The 16860-nt window shown below is 41.6% G+C and overlaps 1 protein-coding gene across 1 annotated transcript in view; it reads right to left on the bottom strand.

Annotated features, from left to right (window-relative positions):
* The window catches only part of MET (MET proto-oncogene, receptor tyrosine kinase), a 200772-nt gene that overhangs the window by 38901 nt on the left and 145011 nt on the right, over positions 1-16860 (bottom strand). The window contains exons 11-17 of the mRNA XM_073573343.1: positions 11016-11228; positions 9513-9659; positions 8502-8658; positions 8279-8419; positions 3892-4122; positions 3689-3769; positions 1808-1989 (exon numbers count right to left, since the gene is read on the bottom strand). Of these exons, the coding sequence (XP_073429444.1) occupies positions 1808-1989; positions 3689-3769; positions 3892-4122; positions 8279-8419; positions 8502-8658; positions 9513-9659; positions 11016-11228 (1152 nt within the window). The remainder of the gene's footprint in view (positions 1-1807; positions 1990-3688; positions 3770-3891; positions 4123-8278; positions 8420-8501; positions 8659-9512; positions 9660-11015; positions 11229-16860) is intronic.

Genomic DNA, 16860 nt, shown 5'->3' with positions numbered 1-16860 from the left:
TGAGGTGGCACCTCCGGACCCTGTATTGGTTGAAGGTAACTTGGAATATGAGGTAGAGAAAATTCTGGATTCCCGTCTGGCTAGACGGAGACTCCAGTATTTGGTTAAGTGGAAGGGTTATGGTCAGGAGGATAATTCCTGGGTCTCTGCCTCTGATATTCATGCCAAAAGATTGGTGCGTGCCTTTCATCGGGCTCACCCTGATCGCCCTGGTAGCGTTGTTGAGGGTTCGGTGACCCCTCCTCAAGGGGGGGGTACTGTTGTGAGTTCATTTTCCCCTCCGTCACTGAGGCCTGGTGAACTCCCTATTCTAGTGAAGGAAGGTAGTGAGCCTGATTATCAGGCACCTGGGACTAATGAAGACGATTGGCTGAGTGGAGTCACTGACTGGATTTAAGGCAGCCTACGCCCTTTCTGCCCTGCGGGTGATTTCTCTGTGGACTCTTGGACACCAGTCTGATTCCTGCTCTCCTAAAGCTAAGTTTTCTGTTTTGCCTTTTTGCATCTAAGATTTGTTTTTGTTTTTTCTTGCTTTTTGGATTCTGCCACTCCCTGCTGGAGTGTGCAGTGTTCCTAGAGCTCTGTCTTCTGAAAGTACCTGAGTGCTGATTTAGTTTTTGAAGCTTAGTTGCTTCAGGGCCATTTTTATATCAGCTTGTTGGCTTTTGTCTCTGATAGGGTTTTGGCAGATTGCAGACAGCAGCCTTCCTATCCGTTCCTATCTAGGTAGTTTTTGGGCCCCGTCTTTGCTCAGCCTGTCTTTCTGTCTGTGTAAGTGTTTTCATCTTGCTTCACCGTCATTATATGTGGGGGGCTGCCTATTGCTTTGGGGTCTGCTCTGGGGCAGTTAGATTTCCCCTTTCCTTCTTTAGGCCTATGTATCTCTCCGGCTGTGATCGAGGGGTCTAGGTCATCGTAGGAACCCCCCACGGCTACTGCTAGTTGTGTTGATAGGTTCAGGGGTCTGCAATCTGATAGTTGCCAACTTCTCTGGTTTTCAGGACTAGCTAGCATTTCTGTTTTTGCCTCCTACGGTGACTCAATCATAACAACTCTCTATGCTTGTTTTGTCTGTTTAGCGGCCTGTGTGCACATGCGCCTACACGCTGCATGTACAGTACACCAATTTATATTCCAGTTCATCTCTTTAGGTTTTTGTTTCAGTTTTTGTGTGCCCTGTGCAAATAAGGGTGGACATTACCTTCATATAGTTCCTCATCGCTGGGTGTCCAATAGTCAGGTCTGTTTTTCTCAGCCCTTATTCACATTACATCACTTGACATATAGTAAGGTTTTAATGCTATAGGTGAGGACCATCCCAAACAAGGTCACCTTGATGTGGTGGGAGTGCGTTTGCATTTTTTAAATCAAAATTATGTTAAATACCCTATATTATTCCATGCACTATTGCTGTTTTTTTTACTGCAGGTTATTTGCTTATTTTGTTTTTATCTTAGGTTTTGTCTGTTTAGTGGCCAACCTGAACATGCGCCAACATGCTGCATGCACACCAACTTATATTCCAGTTAATCTCTTTACGTTTTTACTTTCAATGCCTTTGCAGCAGCCATTTTTGACGAGAAGATAAAGGGCGTTGACCTCAGATGCAGAAGCAATGGCAGTTGAGCAGAGTCAAGTCAGTATAGTGACTATACATTGGAAATGTATAGTTGCAATTACTACATTGGGTGGAGGTTGCTGTGAATATTTTCAGTGTGTCGGGAGAGTTGATAGATTTTCCAAAGGAGCCACTAATTGACCAGACCTCTTGCTATGTCTTTACATGATAAGTCACCAATGTACTTACATGGGTTTCATTCCGGATAAAGTTTCTTAGATCTCCATGCTTCATGAATGGCAGCACTACCAGAGGAGAACCCTCTGTGGGCAGACAAATGCCCAGCAAGGACAAAACATTATGATGACTGAAATCTTTCATGATTATGCCTTCTTTGAGAAACTGTGAAACTTCTTCAATATCTGTAATACCTTAAAGATACAATTGACGACATATCAGTCTGATGACATAGATGAATAGCTGCAATATGCAAAGGGTGGATGGTTTACAGAAAAAATAAGTATATTATCATATGATCTGTTGTATGAATTGTTTCACCTGTGAATTTCTTGTGACCAGTTCATTGACTTTGATGTTACGCTAGAAGCAATATTGCAGCGCTACAATAAAAAAATGCTGGAGTGTTGCTTTAAAGAAGTTTTTCACCTTTAAACTTTTATTTTTCACTAATTCATCCTGGCAGTGTTAAAAGTAAGAAAGTCAGCTGGTACTAAACCTTCCTGGGTCCAAAGATGTGACTCCTACGCTGCTCTGGTGATTGTTTATAGGGTGTAGCAATGACATCACATCAGCAGTGCTGCAATAATTCACTGGGCTCAACAGCTTGTGCCATCTACTGTACCTCTGAGCGCAGTGATTGACTGCAGTGCTGGTGACTTGACATCACTACTGCAGCCTGTACAAGTCACTAGAGCAATGGCTGGCAACACAACACTTGACCCAGGAAGGGTGGGTACAAACTGATTTTATTATTTTTAATACGGCCAGGAAAAATAAGTGAAAAAAATTTAAAGTGGAAAACCCCTTTAGTAGTAGATTCCTTTATTAACATATGTTGAGCAATCGCAAGATAAGAGTTACTGAAAGGAAATAATTATTGTGTAGACATGGAAAAACGATTGTGAAATCTCCATACAGTGACTACATTAGAATTACCGTCATACCTTCACAGGTACAAGATGCTTTTCATGAGATTAGATGTAATCTGGAGGTGTTTAGAAAATTAGCATTTTATGTAGGTGAGAATTTGGTTATGCCATTTCTGCAATGCTCCATGCTTATAGTTTTTGGAGTATCAAATTAGAAGGGATGTCTCATAAAGGCAACCCCTGCCCTTGTGCCTTAGTAGGCATATGGGCATCAGACAGTAGGTCTCCTGTCACAAATAAGGTCTCGTGTTGTACATGGATCTGAGTAGTCAGCCCACAGGAAGAATAGATCCTGTACCGGTAGACCATAGATGTCCATCCTTTTTAGTGACCAGCATGTACACCTATTTAATCAGGGCATGGGAACCAGGAGTTGGACCTCTGGTTATCAGCTGTGTTTAGCGAAGTGATTTTCATTATGAAACATCTCTTGATTATCTTTTTTCATGTGTGGCCATATTCCAACACTATAGTCCAGTCAAATAATTGTTTCAATAGCCAAACCTATGTACTAGTAGGGACCTAGGAATATACTGAGTTACCCCACCTAAGGTTTATGCTATCTTGGGACATAGGCTTGTGCGTCTTCAGCTTTCTTGAGTGTCAGGACCTCTGCAAACGTAGCAGGTGAGTAGAATACTGAGCGATACTGCAGAGGCTTTTTGCATTTTACGGTTACTACATCTTTTGATGCTATTGCATAAAACTGGACCTTTAAGTGGCATGGCTGAAGTCTCGGTCTTTTAGTTTTGATGTACCACTTTAGTGAACTGAAGACCATACTTCAAAATTAGTTCAACAAATAAGCCCAATCAAAGACTAGCATAATGAAGGTAACAATTATGCAATATGTAATTAGCATATTTAACAATAATTCACACTATTTCCATAGATATTTAGCTACATACTGTTCATATAATATTGCCTGAGCCGGCAAGCATATGTTCTCCGTTACACTTACGGTTTAGAGATTTCACTGCACAGTGCAAATTCTTCCCATCAGTGTCTAAGAGCGTACCATGATACACACATCCAAAGTGTCCTGAAAGAAACCAACATCTATCAAGTCATTTCATTCCCCAAGGGGCTATCATTAAGCTTTTTTTTATACTTCCATTTTTTTATCATAAATGTTTTTAGTCAATCGAGCATGCAAAACCGTACCTCTTCCTATTACTTTATTAAAGTGCACTAAGAGGCGGTCCACACCGATAACCATGTGCTCTATTTCTTTCACAAGGTCAGAACTTAAGGCGCTTAAGTCAATATGGACGTATGTCTGCAACAACGGGCTGGCAATGTCCGAATCTCCACTTGACAATATAGGGGAAAGATCTCTGTGAGGATACTGAGCTGTTCGACATGATCCACCATGAGATGAATTCGGAAACTGATCTATAATGTGTAAAAAGAATGAGAAACTTTAGAGCGAAAAGCTTACAGTTTTTGTCCAACACACAGTGAAGGAAAATACTCACAATATATGGTAAACGCTAGCCATGAACATCTATCTGTAGGTAATAAACATGTTGGCATTTTGAAAACCATAGAATTAAATTCTATTCAATGCGATCATGTGAATTAGTGAAAGCAGAAGGAATGAGAAAGATTTGCTAAATACCATTCCATTGTAACCCTTATGACTTCTTAAAAAACCCATACAGTTATTAATGCGGCCATACCATGGGATAGATCTTAGATGACCTGGAACATTGGGACAACACAAAATATTTGCTATGGCAAAGGGCAGATAGTCTGACTTGCATCAAACCTATTCACATGATGCGATCTTATCTGGATTTACTAAGTCTCTTTTTATATTAGACTGCTGTTGTACTGGGTGACTCCTTTCTGACACCTAATAGATTAAATGTATCATAAAAGTTCAACAATCGGATAAAAAAAATGCAACACAAGAGATCAGCATTAGCCATATCATTGTTACACCTGCAGCACATTTTATGCATTACCTATCTGCAATCTGGGACTGCCCTTTTTAGTTAATAAAAAAGTGGGCAACCTCATAATGGTACGTTTATTAAATATAAGTTAGTGTTAAAGAGCTTATAAGTGCTCCTACGATAAAGGAAGGAGGAATTAGCACGTCGATCCGGTAACATAAAAGTCCTTTATTCGAATTTCATTAAAAAATGAGTGGATCCATACAGCACATTAAAAGAACAGATGCATTTCTGGCAAAAACGCCCTTAGTTGTAGAATTACGACATACTAGTACTACGACTAAGGAAGTATTTGCCAGACACCTGTCTGTTTTTTAATGTGTGGTATGGATCCAATTATTAGGGGCACTTATGAGCGGTATCAACACTAACTTGTTCAAAATCACTTGTCTGGACTGCCCACTTTATTTTCTTAAATAAAAAGGACAGCCCCAATTTGGTGAAAGGTATTTTTAAGCTAGTATATTTTATCCTAGTCTATGGCAATATGACATTTGAGAAACATGTGAAATATTGTTGTTTGTCATGAGGAATTCTGGGCATTGTACGAGAACGGCGGTAAAGACAAAGGAGTAAAGAAGGGGGGAAAGACCCTTTTTTGTACCTAACCTATATTCCTGATTTAGTACAGTGGTAGAAGATTATAATGGACATATTATATTTGGGAAGATTGCACGTTAGATGTGAATTATGTGTGTTCGGCTTTAAGATCAAGGTTCAGTAACTATGAAACCAAGGAAATGCCAGGAGGTGATTCATATCCTGCAGTCTTAGGAATGGGAGTTTCTTTACCAATCTTCATCTTATCAGGAATGCAGAGAAGCAGAGAGAAAAGGAAAGAATAAAACATATTATATGTCATCCGACCATCAGATGGAACTAAACTAGACAATCTAATGAGAAAATCTGAACAACTTTGCTGCAAGCAAGAGCAGGAAAACCCTCATCTGGTTACAGAGAAACAAACTGTAATTAATAACTAGAATCCAAACTGTGAAAAATGTGATTGGGTGACTGATATTAACGCTTGGGTAAAATATGAACAGGGGAGGGTGTGCTGCAATTTGCTATAGTATCCATAAAACAATATGAATCATGAAGAACAAATATACTGATTCACCAAGGAGTCATGCACTTAAAGCAGAGTTTCTGCAGAACATTACTTACTTGTTTCACATATGTAATGAGTGACAGCCATATTCACTTTCACCGGCTACGTGAGTAAAAAGAGTAGAACGACTATTTCTTAATTGCTCACAATTCCAAACTCCAGGTTTTCCCTCAATATCATGGGCTATGTCCCAATAGCTATGTCCTAGGTCACATTCAGATGTCCATTTTAACATGTGTGTTCAGTGCATGAGTTTCCAGAATAGAACATATATTCATTAAAGTCTATGGTAATATTCACATGTTCATGTTTTTTTCAGCGAAACATGTTTCCGCAAAAATCATAAAGACATACTGTATATACTCGAGTATAAGTGGACACGAGTATTAGCTGAGGCATCTAATTTTGCCACGGAAAACTGGGAAAGCTTATTGACTCGAGTATAAGCCGGGTATGCATTGTCCCCTCATCCCTGTCCTGGTATGCGTGGCTTCGCCCATCACTGTCCTGCTATGTGTGACTCCCCCCGTCCCGTCGTTATATGTATTGCTCCTCCGGTCCCGTAGTTGTATGCATGGCTTCCCCAGTCCGTCGTTGTATGCATGGCTCCCCCGGTCCATCGTTGTATGCATGGCTCCCCCGGTCCATTGTTGTATGCATGGCTCCCCCGGTCCATTGTTGTATGCATGGCTCCCCCGGTCCATTGTTGTATGCATGGCTCCCCGGTCCATTGTTGTATGCATGGCTCCCCCAGTCCATGTTGTATGCATGGCTCCCTAGATCCTGTCGTTGTATGCATGCCCCCTCCCCCACCGGTCCTGTTGTTGTATGCATGGCTCACCCATCCTTTCCTGGTATGCATGCTTCAAAAAAACATCCTATTCACCCTCCTCCAGCGTGCCATCGCAGACGCAGCACCTCGTTCCGGCTTCCAGCAGTGCTTCCTGTGCTGAGCGATCACGTGGCACCGCTCATTAAGGTAATGACTATGTGCTCCACGCCTATGTGCTCCACGCCTATGGGAGTGGAGAACAGTGCATATTCATTACATTAATGAGTGGTGCCACGTGACTGCTCAGCACAGGAAGAGCTGCCGGTGCCGGGAACAACGAAGATGCAGCGACAGCGCAAGGAGGGTGACTATGATGTCTTCTGGAAGTCGACACTGCTGTAAGAGAAATGAATATTCATTTCTTTTTAGCAGCAGCACAGTTACAACCGGTGCTGCCGGCTTCTGCCGCTGCTCCGCCGCTCCCCCTCCGGCTTTCTGGACAATTACTCGCGTATAAGCTGAGGGGGACGTTTTCAGCACAAAAAAATGTGCTGAAAATCTCAGCTTACACACGAGTATATAAGGTATTTGTTTTTGATCAGAGTCGAGGGACAAATTTAACCATAGAAGTCTATGGATCAATGAAAATCACTGACAGCACACAGATGGCATCAGAGTACAATCTGTGTACTGTATGTAATTAACATTGTAATGGGTAGGAGAAGCTTTACAGTTTATTATTATATGTGGCATTTAGAAAAGTCAAAGCAAGGGTCTATAGTATACACTCTTTTGTCTGTAATACTAGATATAGGACCATCCTGAGGGTACACCATGTTCTTATGGGATGGCTTTTACGCTATTTTGATCAAAATTGTGACATAAGTCCCCAATGTTATGCATATGTACTAGTACTATTAATTTCTGTATTTACTTACTGCAGGGTATGCCAACATGTGTTCCAGCTCATTTGTTTGGTTTTTCTTTAGTTTTTTGTACTTTGAACATACAGGGATGTGGCTCTCCCTTTTTGGGCTGTGCATTTTGTATACATAGCTTTCCACAGGCAGGTGTCTGAATAGTCAGGCTTGGGCCATGCTCAGCACCCATCTATTGATGCTTGCTGGCACATTGAGAGGTTTAATACTAGAGATAGGACCATCTTGATTGGGTACACCTTGTTGCGGTGGGATGGGTTTTATGCATTTTTTATGAAAATAGTATTTATATGTACTGTTACTATTCACTTGCTGCAGGGTATTTTCTTATTTATTTATTTTTACCTTAGGTTATGTTTGTAAATGGCCACAGTATGAATGTGCACCTACAAATTGCATGTATACCAACATGTGTTCAGCTCATTACTTTTGGGTTTTTATGCTCTTTGCACAGTATATGAGAAAATTAGATTGGATCCAAGCGCCATACATAAACATTGTGGATGGCCACTGTGCAATAAAATAATCTGACCGCTGTAACACATATCTACATATGGTTTGACAACACAGACATCAGATTTTTTGTGATGTGATGATTTCCATACTCTAGTCTGTTTATCCACTTAAGGTTTGTGGTCCCAGACATACTAGGTTATTATAATATCATTACCAAAAATCAGGACAGGAAACACAACAATTATATAGGGCAAGTCTTTTCAGGCTAACATTTATCCATACTGTATGAGTAGTGATAATAAATGACTCCTACCTTCCGGAAACGTAGACCGGTAGTCCACAGATTCACTGGATACCATTTCAGTTGTAGGACTTACACTCCTTGCACTCACAAGTCTATCCAAATGAGGTGTATGTACCCTTCCATCAAAGAGGACCCGCTCGCTGCCTATATCTACAAAGAAATATTGATAAAATGTGGCAAGTCGTCTCATAATGATGGCGGTCCAAACTGATTGAACGAGAAAGTGTTTTACCTTTCAGCTGCTTTCTCTTCTTTAAACATATGCAAACCACCAGAACTATAAAAAGCAGGACAAAACAAGACAGGACCCCAGAAATAATTCCTATGTAATTGTGGTTTGGTTGGACTCTCACTTTACCAATGACAATGGAGGACGTTTCCTGTAGGAGCTAAAATAACGACAGCATGTAAAAAGTCTTACAGCATAAAATAAATCAAATAGTCATGCATGTTTGAAGTTTAATTTGTTTCTCTCTGCTAAAAAATAGGTTTTGAAGAGCCAGATATTATCTATGGAGGAAACTGTTGATGACAGTGATTGGCCTCCATGGTTACAAGGTGCCATCTTTATGAACTACACATTACGGTGCATGAACTATGGACACCACTGTTTTTTCAATTTTTTGTTTAGTTTTTATACTTGGGTATTCTTAGTGTTACTTTTATCAGAAAAGTCCTTGAATTCTCACGTAACTTTTCCTATCCATGTGTTCATATATACTATAATCTTACCAGAAGTTTATAAAACTCCATCTTCTACACCCAAGCCACTTCTACTACCACATCCAATGCTCTTTCATGATTAACCGGGGGTAATCCTATTTAGCGCACATTGATAAACAACAATTACATGTCATTTCCCTAATGAAAACTGCTGTTACAAGTTATATATGTTCACTACATGTTGAGTCGGTCTGAATGGCCCGGGGGGGGGGTCTCAAGAGCCAGAAATGCACCTGCCTTGTGCACCCTCTTCAGATAATTACAATGCAGCTTTCCACACGCTACAAGTGATAAAAGTTTATCATTCACAGCAGGCGTGCAGCTTAATTATTCATGATTTGCGTAGAGACATTTGGAAATTTCAATCAACAGTAGCCAAATGACTGATGAACAAACAAGGCAGCGCAATTTGATTATGAGGAGAGAACGCGCCGACCTTCAGTAATAATATATAAACTGATATATGACGATGTAAGCTTAGTTATACAGAACTCCACACACCAAAATGAACAGGTCATACCTCTATTTTCAGCTCACTGTTGCTTTTCATCAAGTCATTGGAAACAGCACAGGACACAAAATCCGATTTAGATTGAATAATTTCACAGCTCTTGTTACCAACTTTCAGCACTTCTCCTCTTACAGCATCAGAATCAATATTATCTCCCTGAAACCAAACCGATCAGCAAGAATTAGAAATGAAACCCACATACAATGACCAACTATGCAGGTTAACAAAGCACCCATGTAATATGGTAATCTAATAATATTAAAGTAAATGTATGATAAGAAAATGACATATTTTCTATTTGGCAATGTTTTAGTTTCATGATCTTTATTACAAAGCAATATTAGTATTACAATTTTCATTCTCGTCACTTGGTATATTTTCGACTCATAGACCCTAATTCATCAAAGATTTTAAGTGAAATAAAGTGATGTAAAAGCTTTGAAAAGTTTGACAAATTTTGACTCAACTTTTGATATTTTCACAACAGTTTTTCCCAGCTATGCTGAAATGTACAGAGCTAGGGTGGGATGAGGGCACAGCGGAGGCGTCACACCACAGTTTGTTTGGTGTGGCGTTCCGTACACCAGAAATCTCAGTTTAGTATCTAACTGGATTAAGATTTCTTAGGTAAAGCACGGAGGCGCATGCCGCCAATCAGACGCTCCAGAGTTATGAAGAGGCGTGCATGTCTTCATAAATCAGAAGTGTCTAACTCCACTACGCCCCATCATCAAAACTGGGCAAGAAAATTGCAGTTCTTGATGAATCAGGATAATAAGTTGTGACCTTTCAGGAGGAGCTTTCAGCAGGCTCCTAATCAGAGGCAGGATTACAATGACAGGTAACACCTACATACACAGCTGATAATGCAGGATCCACCAATCACAATAGGTGTGATCACAGCTGACCCTGATACACCTCCCTTTACCATGACCACCATTGCACATGCACTTTAATACAAAAGATAGGATCGGAGCCTATTCATTGCTGCTAATACACATGTGGATTTTATGAAACAAAATAAAGTTAGATTATAAAAAAGAATAAAATTACCATTTTTAATAAAATTTGTGATATGGAAAAAAGTGTCACTGTCAAAATTACATTTAACACAAAACCCTGTTGTGAATAATAGATCATTTCTGATGACACCGTCCCTTTGAGTGTTGTATTTGTCAAATATCATTATATCATTAGAAATGGAATATTTTAGGTGTGGAGTCCTGTGAAAGATGTAGCACTAGGCCCAAGTGATTCATGTTACAGCTTTCTCTCTCTAAGGTCGGCCACCTATAATACTGCTGCAGTTATAATGATTTTCCTTACTTCACCATGAAGGCCACGTGCCACCACGTGATCTCTGCACTGATCTTTGTGGCTGGATGTGAATTTTTACGTGGGAGGAATTGTCTGGAAGTACAGTATAGTATTATTGCACTTGTATGAAAGCTAATACAGAAACATAATGCATTGCACATAATAACGTAAAAAATGCATAACTGGATAGTTTACCTTAATTTCTAGGATGTTACCTGTTGCAATCACCAAAGGTTTATCTAATGATTTAAATACTGGATTATTTACAAATGTAAATTTAAATGTGGCAGATATGGCTCCATCAAAAATGAAAAAAGCTTGGGTTACAATTGGTGGCCTCAGATTTAGTCCTTTCAGGGATGGAGTGGAGGAGCAGATCATCTCAGATGAAGATCTATGGACACATGTCTGGAAAAAAATACAGGAAAAATAAACGTAAATAAGGATTGCAAAATCTGCAACTACAGTAACTAATTTGGGCATACGCTTAAAAACGTTATTGCTACACGTACTTTCCTTTTAGACAGGAGGCCCTGCCTTGTACAAGCCGCACAATCATGCAGGTAGTCTGGACACATGAGCAAGGGGTTCTTGTGTTAGTAGTAATTTCCATGGAAACATGGAAGGCATTGTACAATGGTGCTCCTAGTGATCACCCATTGTAGGACGGCATCTAATACTAATGCTGACGTCTTCCCGGGCCACAAAGACACCATAAATCACAATAATGTACATTAGTAACCTTTGTAAAGACATAGAAAGACACTTCCCACCAGATGAGAAGCTTTTAGAACTAGGTGTGTTTACTTTATTAGAGTCAAACTTACTTCACGGTGATTACAGACTTAGCTGAAGAGACAGCTTATTCTCAGGAAACCCCTTGCTGGGTCTGAAATCGTACAGTTAATGCATAACTACCGTAATCACTCAGCCACACACAGAGCAAAAACAATTAATTGCCACCCAGTGGATTCCTCATCTTGTGTTTGTCAAAACAGTAGAAAATGTCACTTTTTTTAAACGGTATTTTTGGGGGATTATTCCTAGTATATGCACGTATATACAGGTGCTTCTCACAATATTAGAATATCATCAAAAACTTAATTTATTTAACTTCTTCAATACAAAAAGTGAAACTCATATTATATAGAGTCATTACAAACAGTAATCTATTTCAAGTGTTTATTTCTGTTAATGTTGATGATTATGGCTTACAGCCAATGAAAACCCAAGAGCTCGATATTTCAGTAAATTAGAGAAAATAAGAAAAAACACCTGCAAAGGTTTCCTAAGTGTTTAAAAAGGTCCCTTATTCTGTTTCAGTAGGCTCCACAATCAATAGTCCATGGGCCAAGAGCCAATTTTGACGATATCGGTACCACCCGGAGTGACTAATTCTCTTTGGTGTTTTTAGGTAGATGCATGTCTGTAGTTTATGTTTTGATATGATAGCCCTTGCACATCAGTAGCTTAACCCCTTCAGGCCTATTTGTACCCAAATGCCTAGGCCATTTTTTGTAAATCTGACCTGTCACTTCATGCGGTAATAACTTTGGGACGCTATCACCTACCCACGCCATTCTGAGACTGTTTTCTCGTGACATATTGTACTTCATGGTAGTGCTAATTGTGAGTCAATAGATTTTACCTTTCTGCATAAAAAATTACAAAATACACGAAAATTTGGGAAAAATTCGCTATTTTTGAACTTTGAAATTCTCTACTTTTTACAAAAATGCTGATACCCCCCCATAACAGTTATTAGTTTACATTCTCAACATGTCTACTCACATTGGCATCATTTTGGAAATTAAATTTTATATTTTTCGGATGTGATAAGGCTCATAGTTTTATACGCAATTTTTAAAGTTTACGACTAAATTTCCAAAACCCATTTTTCCAAGGACCAAGTCAGTTCGGACGTCACTTTATGGGTCTTGTATAACAGAACCCACCCATACATTACCCCATTTTGCAAACTACACCCCTCAAGGTGTCCAAAACGGATTTTCAAAACTTTGTTAACCCCTTAGGTGTTGCACAGAAATTCAAGCAAAATGACAGTGAAATATCAAAATTTCAATTTTTTGGCAGATATTCCATTGTAATCCAATTTTACCTGCAACCCAGCAAGGGTTAACAGCAAACGATGTTCTAGCCAATCGCAGCACAGGGGGAGGAGATCAGACACTGACATCCTCCCCCTGGCCTGTGGAGTGACTGGTAAATGCACCAATCGCTCCACAGGCACGAACCCCTGCAGCGAATCACGCCATGTTTTACAAGGCATGCTGCGATTCGCTGGGCTATATAGCCCAGCGAATCACAGTGATTCTAGCTGCAGGGGGTCGGCGCGATGGCCACACACGGCGAGGGGACAAGCCCTGCTGCCGGTAAGTGCGGCCATCTACCCCCGATCCCTGCGCGATTAGCGGCGGGGATGCTAAAGGGGTTGTGCCGTACTAGTACTGCTCTTGTCCTTTGGTCCAGGACGAGAGAGCAGTACTCGTACGGCACTCGGTGCCAAGGGTTTTAATGTTTTTCTTTGTGTTTGCAGGTGTTTACTGACATATCTAATGGCATGATGGAAGTACCAGCGAGGAAGAAATCACGGATCGACTGTATCATACACTGCTCTAATGATGACAGTGATGATCTGGCGTCCCTACAGGATTTGGACTCCTGGAAAACATTGCTTAGGGCTGCAGAGATCAGACAGCATGAATCTGTCCTGGAAGCAGCTAAGGGCCTTGAAGAACGAGAAATACCACACATACAATATCACCGTAAATGTCGTAGTCTCTTTACAATGAAGAAGTCACTGGATTCTATCCTTGCCAAGGGTGTCAATGTCGAAACAGCAAGCGAAATCCCCAGGAGGAGGCTACCGAGGGGTACCCCTAGTGATAGCAGGGTGTATGCCAAAGTATGTATGTTCTGCGAGAAGTCAAGCAAGTATCTCAAAGGAGAAAAAACAAGGGAGCCAATCGTCCAGTGTGTTGAGCTACGAGCAGATGAGACGATCCGCAGAGCAGCGATAAGGAAAGGCACACAGAGAATCCTTGGTTTACTTAGCAGAGACCTTGTTGCTTCAGAGGGGCACTACCACAAGTCGTGCTACAAACTATTCACAAAAGATGATTCCCAAGTGGCCTGTAGGTCTGGTGCAGCAGAAAATCAGGAAGAAAGCAAGGAAGTACGCTACGGAGAGGCAGAGAGAGAAGCCCTTGAGGAACTCTTCTTGTATATAAGGACTGAATTGTTCCCAAACCCAGAAGTACTGCCTATGATAAACCTCACATCTAGGCTTCAGAGATGCATGATGTCCCGTGGTATCATCAAACTGAAACCATCGACAAAGAAACATGTTCGCCGAAAACTTGAAACAGAGTTTGGTGAATCACTCCGCTTTCTCTCCGATGAGAAAGGTAAGCTTCTAGTCTATCCATATAGCCTATCAATGGACGACCTTGCCCGGAAAGCACACAGCATGACAAAAGATCTGCAAGAAGCAAGAGCCGCTAATTCTGGAGATGTCGTAACCAAAGCAGCAATGCAGCTGAGGAATGAGATCAAGAAGCAAGATGTGAGTCAGCCATGGCCTCCCAATACAGATCAGAATGTCGTTCCTGCATTAGTCACTCAATTCCTGCAAACCCTGCTTACAGGAGATTGTGAGTGCCAAACTCCCTCTGAAAGAGCTCAACGTCTTGCCACATCCTTCGGCAGTGACTTGGTTTTTGCTGTTACCAATGGAAAGACAAAGCCACCCAAGCACGTACTGCTGTCCTTTGCAATTAAGTCTTTGACCGGCAATACAGAACTGGTTCGAACTCTGAATCGTCTTGGCCACTGTGTGTCATATTCAACGGCTGAGGAGATCGATACAGCCCTTTGTATCCAGAAGTTGGAATGTTCAACGGATGACATCCCAATGCCAGCAAATATCTACCCTGGTGTGTTCACAACCTTGGCCTGGGATAACATTGACAGACTTGAGGAGACACTAAGTGGAGCAGGTACATCTCATAGAGTCAATGGCATCGCTGTTCAGTCCAATGTTGCATGCTCTGTAACAAAAGTCCTGCCAGATGTAACCAAGTCGAAGAAAAGAAGCATAATTCTGACAGAATTAATGCTACCAATATACAATGTTGGGCGGCGGGGAGGGCCACCCAGGATTGAGACTGCGAATGTTAACACTACCGAGGAGGTCCAGGATTCAAAAACCAAGAACCATATCTGGCTTCTGGCTAGAATGTCAGACCATGAGGATCAGACCATTAGCAGTTGGACTGGGTTCAACATCCAAATCCGCAGCGACATTGTAGTGGCCCAGGACACTGTAAGCTACCTGCCCACTATCAATGCTCCTGCAACAGCCATGTCCACTGTGAATGAAGTCTTGGAGCAAACACATGCCATCATGCAGACCCTGAAGCTTAACAGAATTGTGTGCATGTTTGATCAAGCACTCTATGCCAAAGCTGCCGAGGTTATCTGGAAACAGGAGAAGTTCAAGAACATTATAATTAGAATGGGTGTCTTCCACACAATCTGTAATCTCCTCTCCATCATAGGTAAGAGATTTCAGGATGCAGGCCTTAGAGATCTGTGTGTTGAATCCGGTGTCATCGCTGAAGGATCAGTGTCTGGAGTGATGGACGGCCGGAGGTACAACAGAGCAGTGAGACTACACAAGCTGGTCTATGAAGCACTTATGAGGCTTGCAAGGAAAAACTTCCTTCCATGGCTAGAAGAAATCCATGCAAGGGACCTTCACCATCTGGATGAAACACTGAAGAACATCACAAACTTTCGCATCAGTGTGTCGCAGGGATCCTTCGAAAAGTTCTTGGATAATGAATCTTGCACACTTACCCTGAAGCTCTTTCAAGTTTATCTTGAGACCTTCAGAAATGAACAACTCTCAGCATTCTGGATGTCATACTTGGACATGGTCGAGACCATGCTGGCCCTGGTTCGAGCTTCAAGAGAATGCAACTGGATGCTTCACCTAGGAGCAATCCGACAGATGATACCGTGGTGTTTTGCCTATGACAAGGTCAACTATGCCCGATACCTAACCTATTACTATGCTACGATGTCTCGGCTGCCCATAGACCACCCAGAGGTCCATGAATACTTCATGAAAGGTGGCTTTTCGGTCCAGATCGGTAGCAAGAATCCTTTTGGACGGATTCCTGTGGACCAGACCATCGAAGAAACAATCAACAAAGACACCCAGACACCAGGGGGCACAAAAGGCTTCAGCCTCAAAGTTGGAGCTGTCGCCAGATTCTACCTGACATCGGAGTACCGCAGCATGTACTTGAGGCAGCTGAGGGCCCTAGTAGGCCAACAATATACTGACTTCAGTCATTCAGACCTACAGGTGTCCAGGATTAGAAGAGATGAAGCCGATGTCCGATCTTTTGTTGAACTGCTGGAGACTGGTTGGTTGAACCCCTTCAACAAAGAGCATAATGGTGAACTTATCAGTTTATCAACAGCGACTGCAGCACCACCAGATGTAGCCAAAGACCTTCTAGGGGCATACAGTATAGGAGAGGATGCATATCACACATTCAAGGATGAGCGTTTGGGTACCGATACGCCAACTACACTGTTTCATGACAAGATGACGAAGAACAATCTTAAAACGTTCTCTAACATCAGAATGAAGACACACAGACAAGGCCTTGGCAAGGAGGTAATTTTGAAGGCTGACAGGAACCTATTTGGCCAGATGATACTTGTAGCTGAGAACAGAAAGCTACAAATGAGTGATGTCTTGACTCATCCCCTGGGGCCATTGCCATGGGCACTTGCCAACGGTGATGGGTCTATCCGCAAGACCAACAAGGCTGCCCTAGCAAGGGAGTTGGAGAGGAATGCTCCTCCTGCAGAGGTGATCCCTGAGCCCTCTGCAACCATCATTGATGGGATGAGCCTGGTTCAGAAACTGAAGGGAAACGATGCAACATTTGCCCACCTAGCAGGCACAGCAATGAGTCGCGCTATCCATGAGGGTGCTAAG

Source organism: Dendrobates tinctorius, unplaced genomic scaffold (genome assembly GCF_039654945.1).
Source record: "Dendrobates tinctorius isolate UK_male_01 unplaced genomic scaffold, ASM3965494v1 ptg000035l, whole genome shotgun sequence".
Lineage (NCBI taxonomy): Eukaryota > Metazoa > Chordata > Amphibia > Anura > Dendrobatidae > Dendrobates > Dendrobates tinctorius.
Note: the sequence above shows the minus strand (reverse complement) of the source record. Positions and strands in the feature narration are given on the sequence as shown.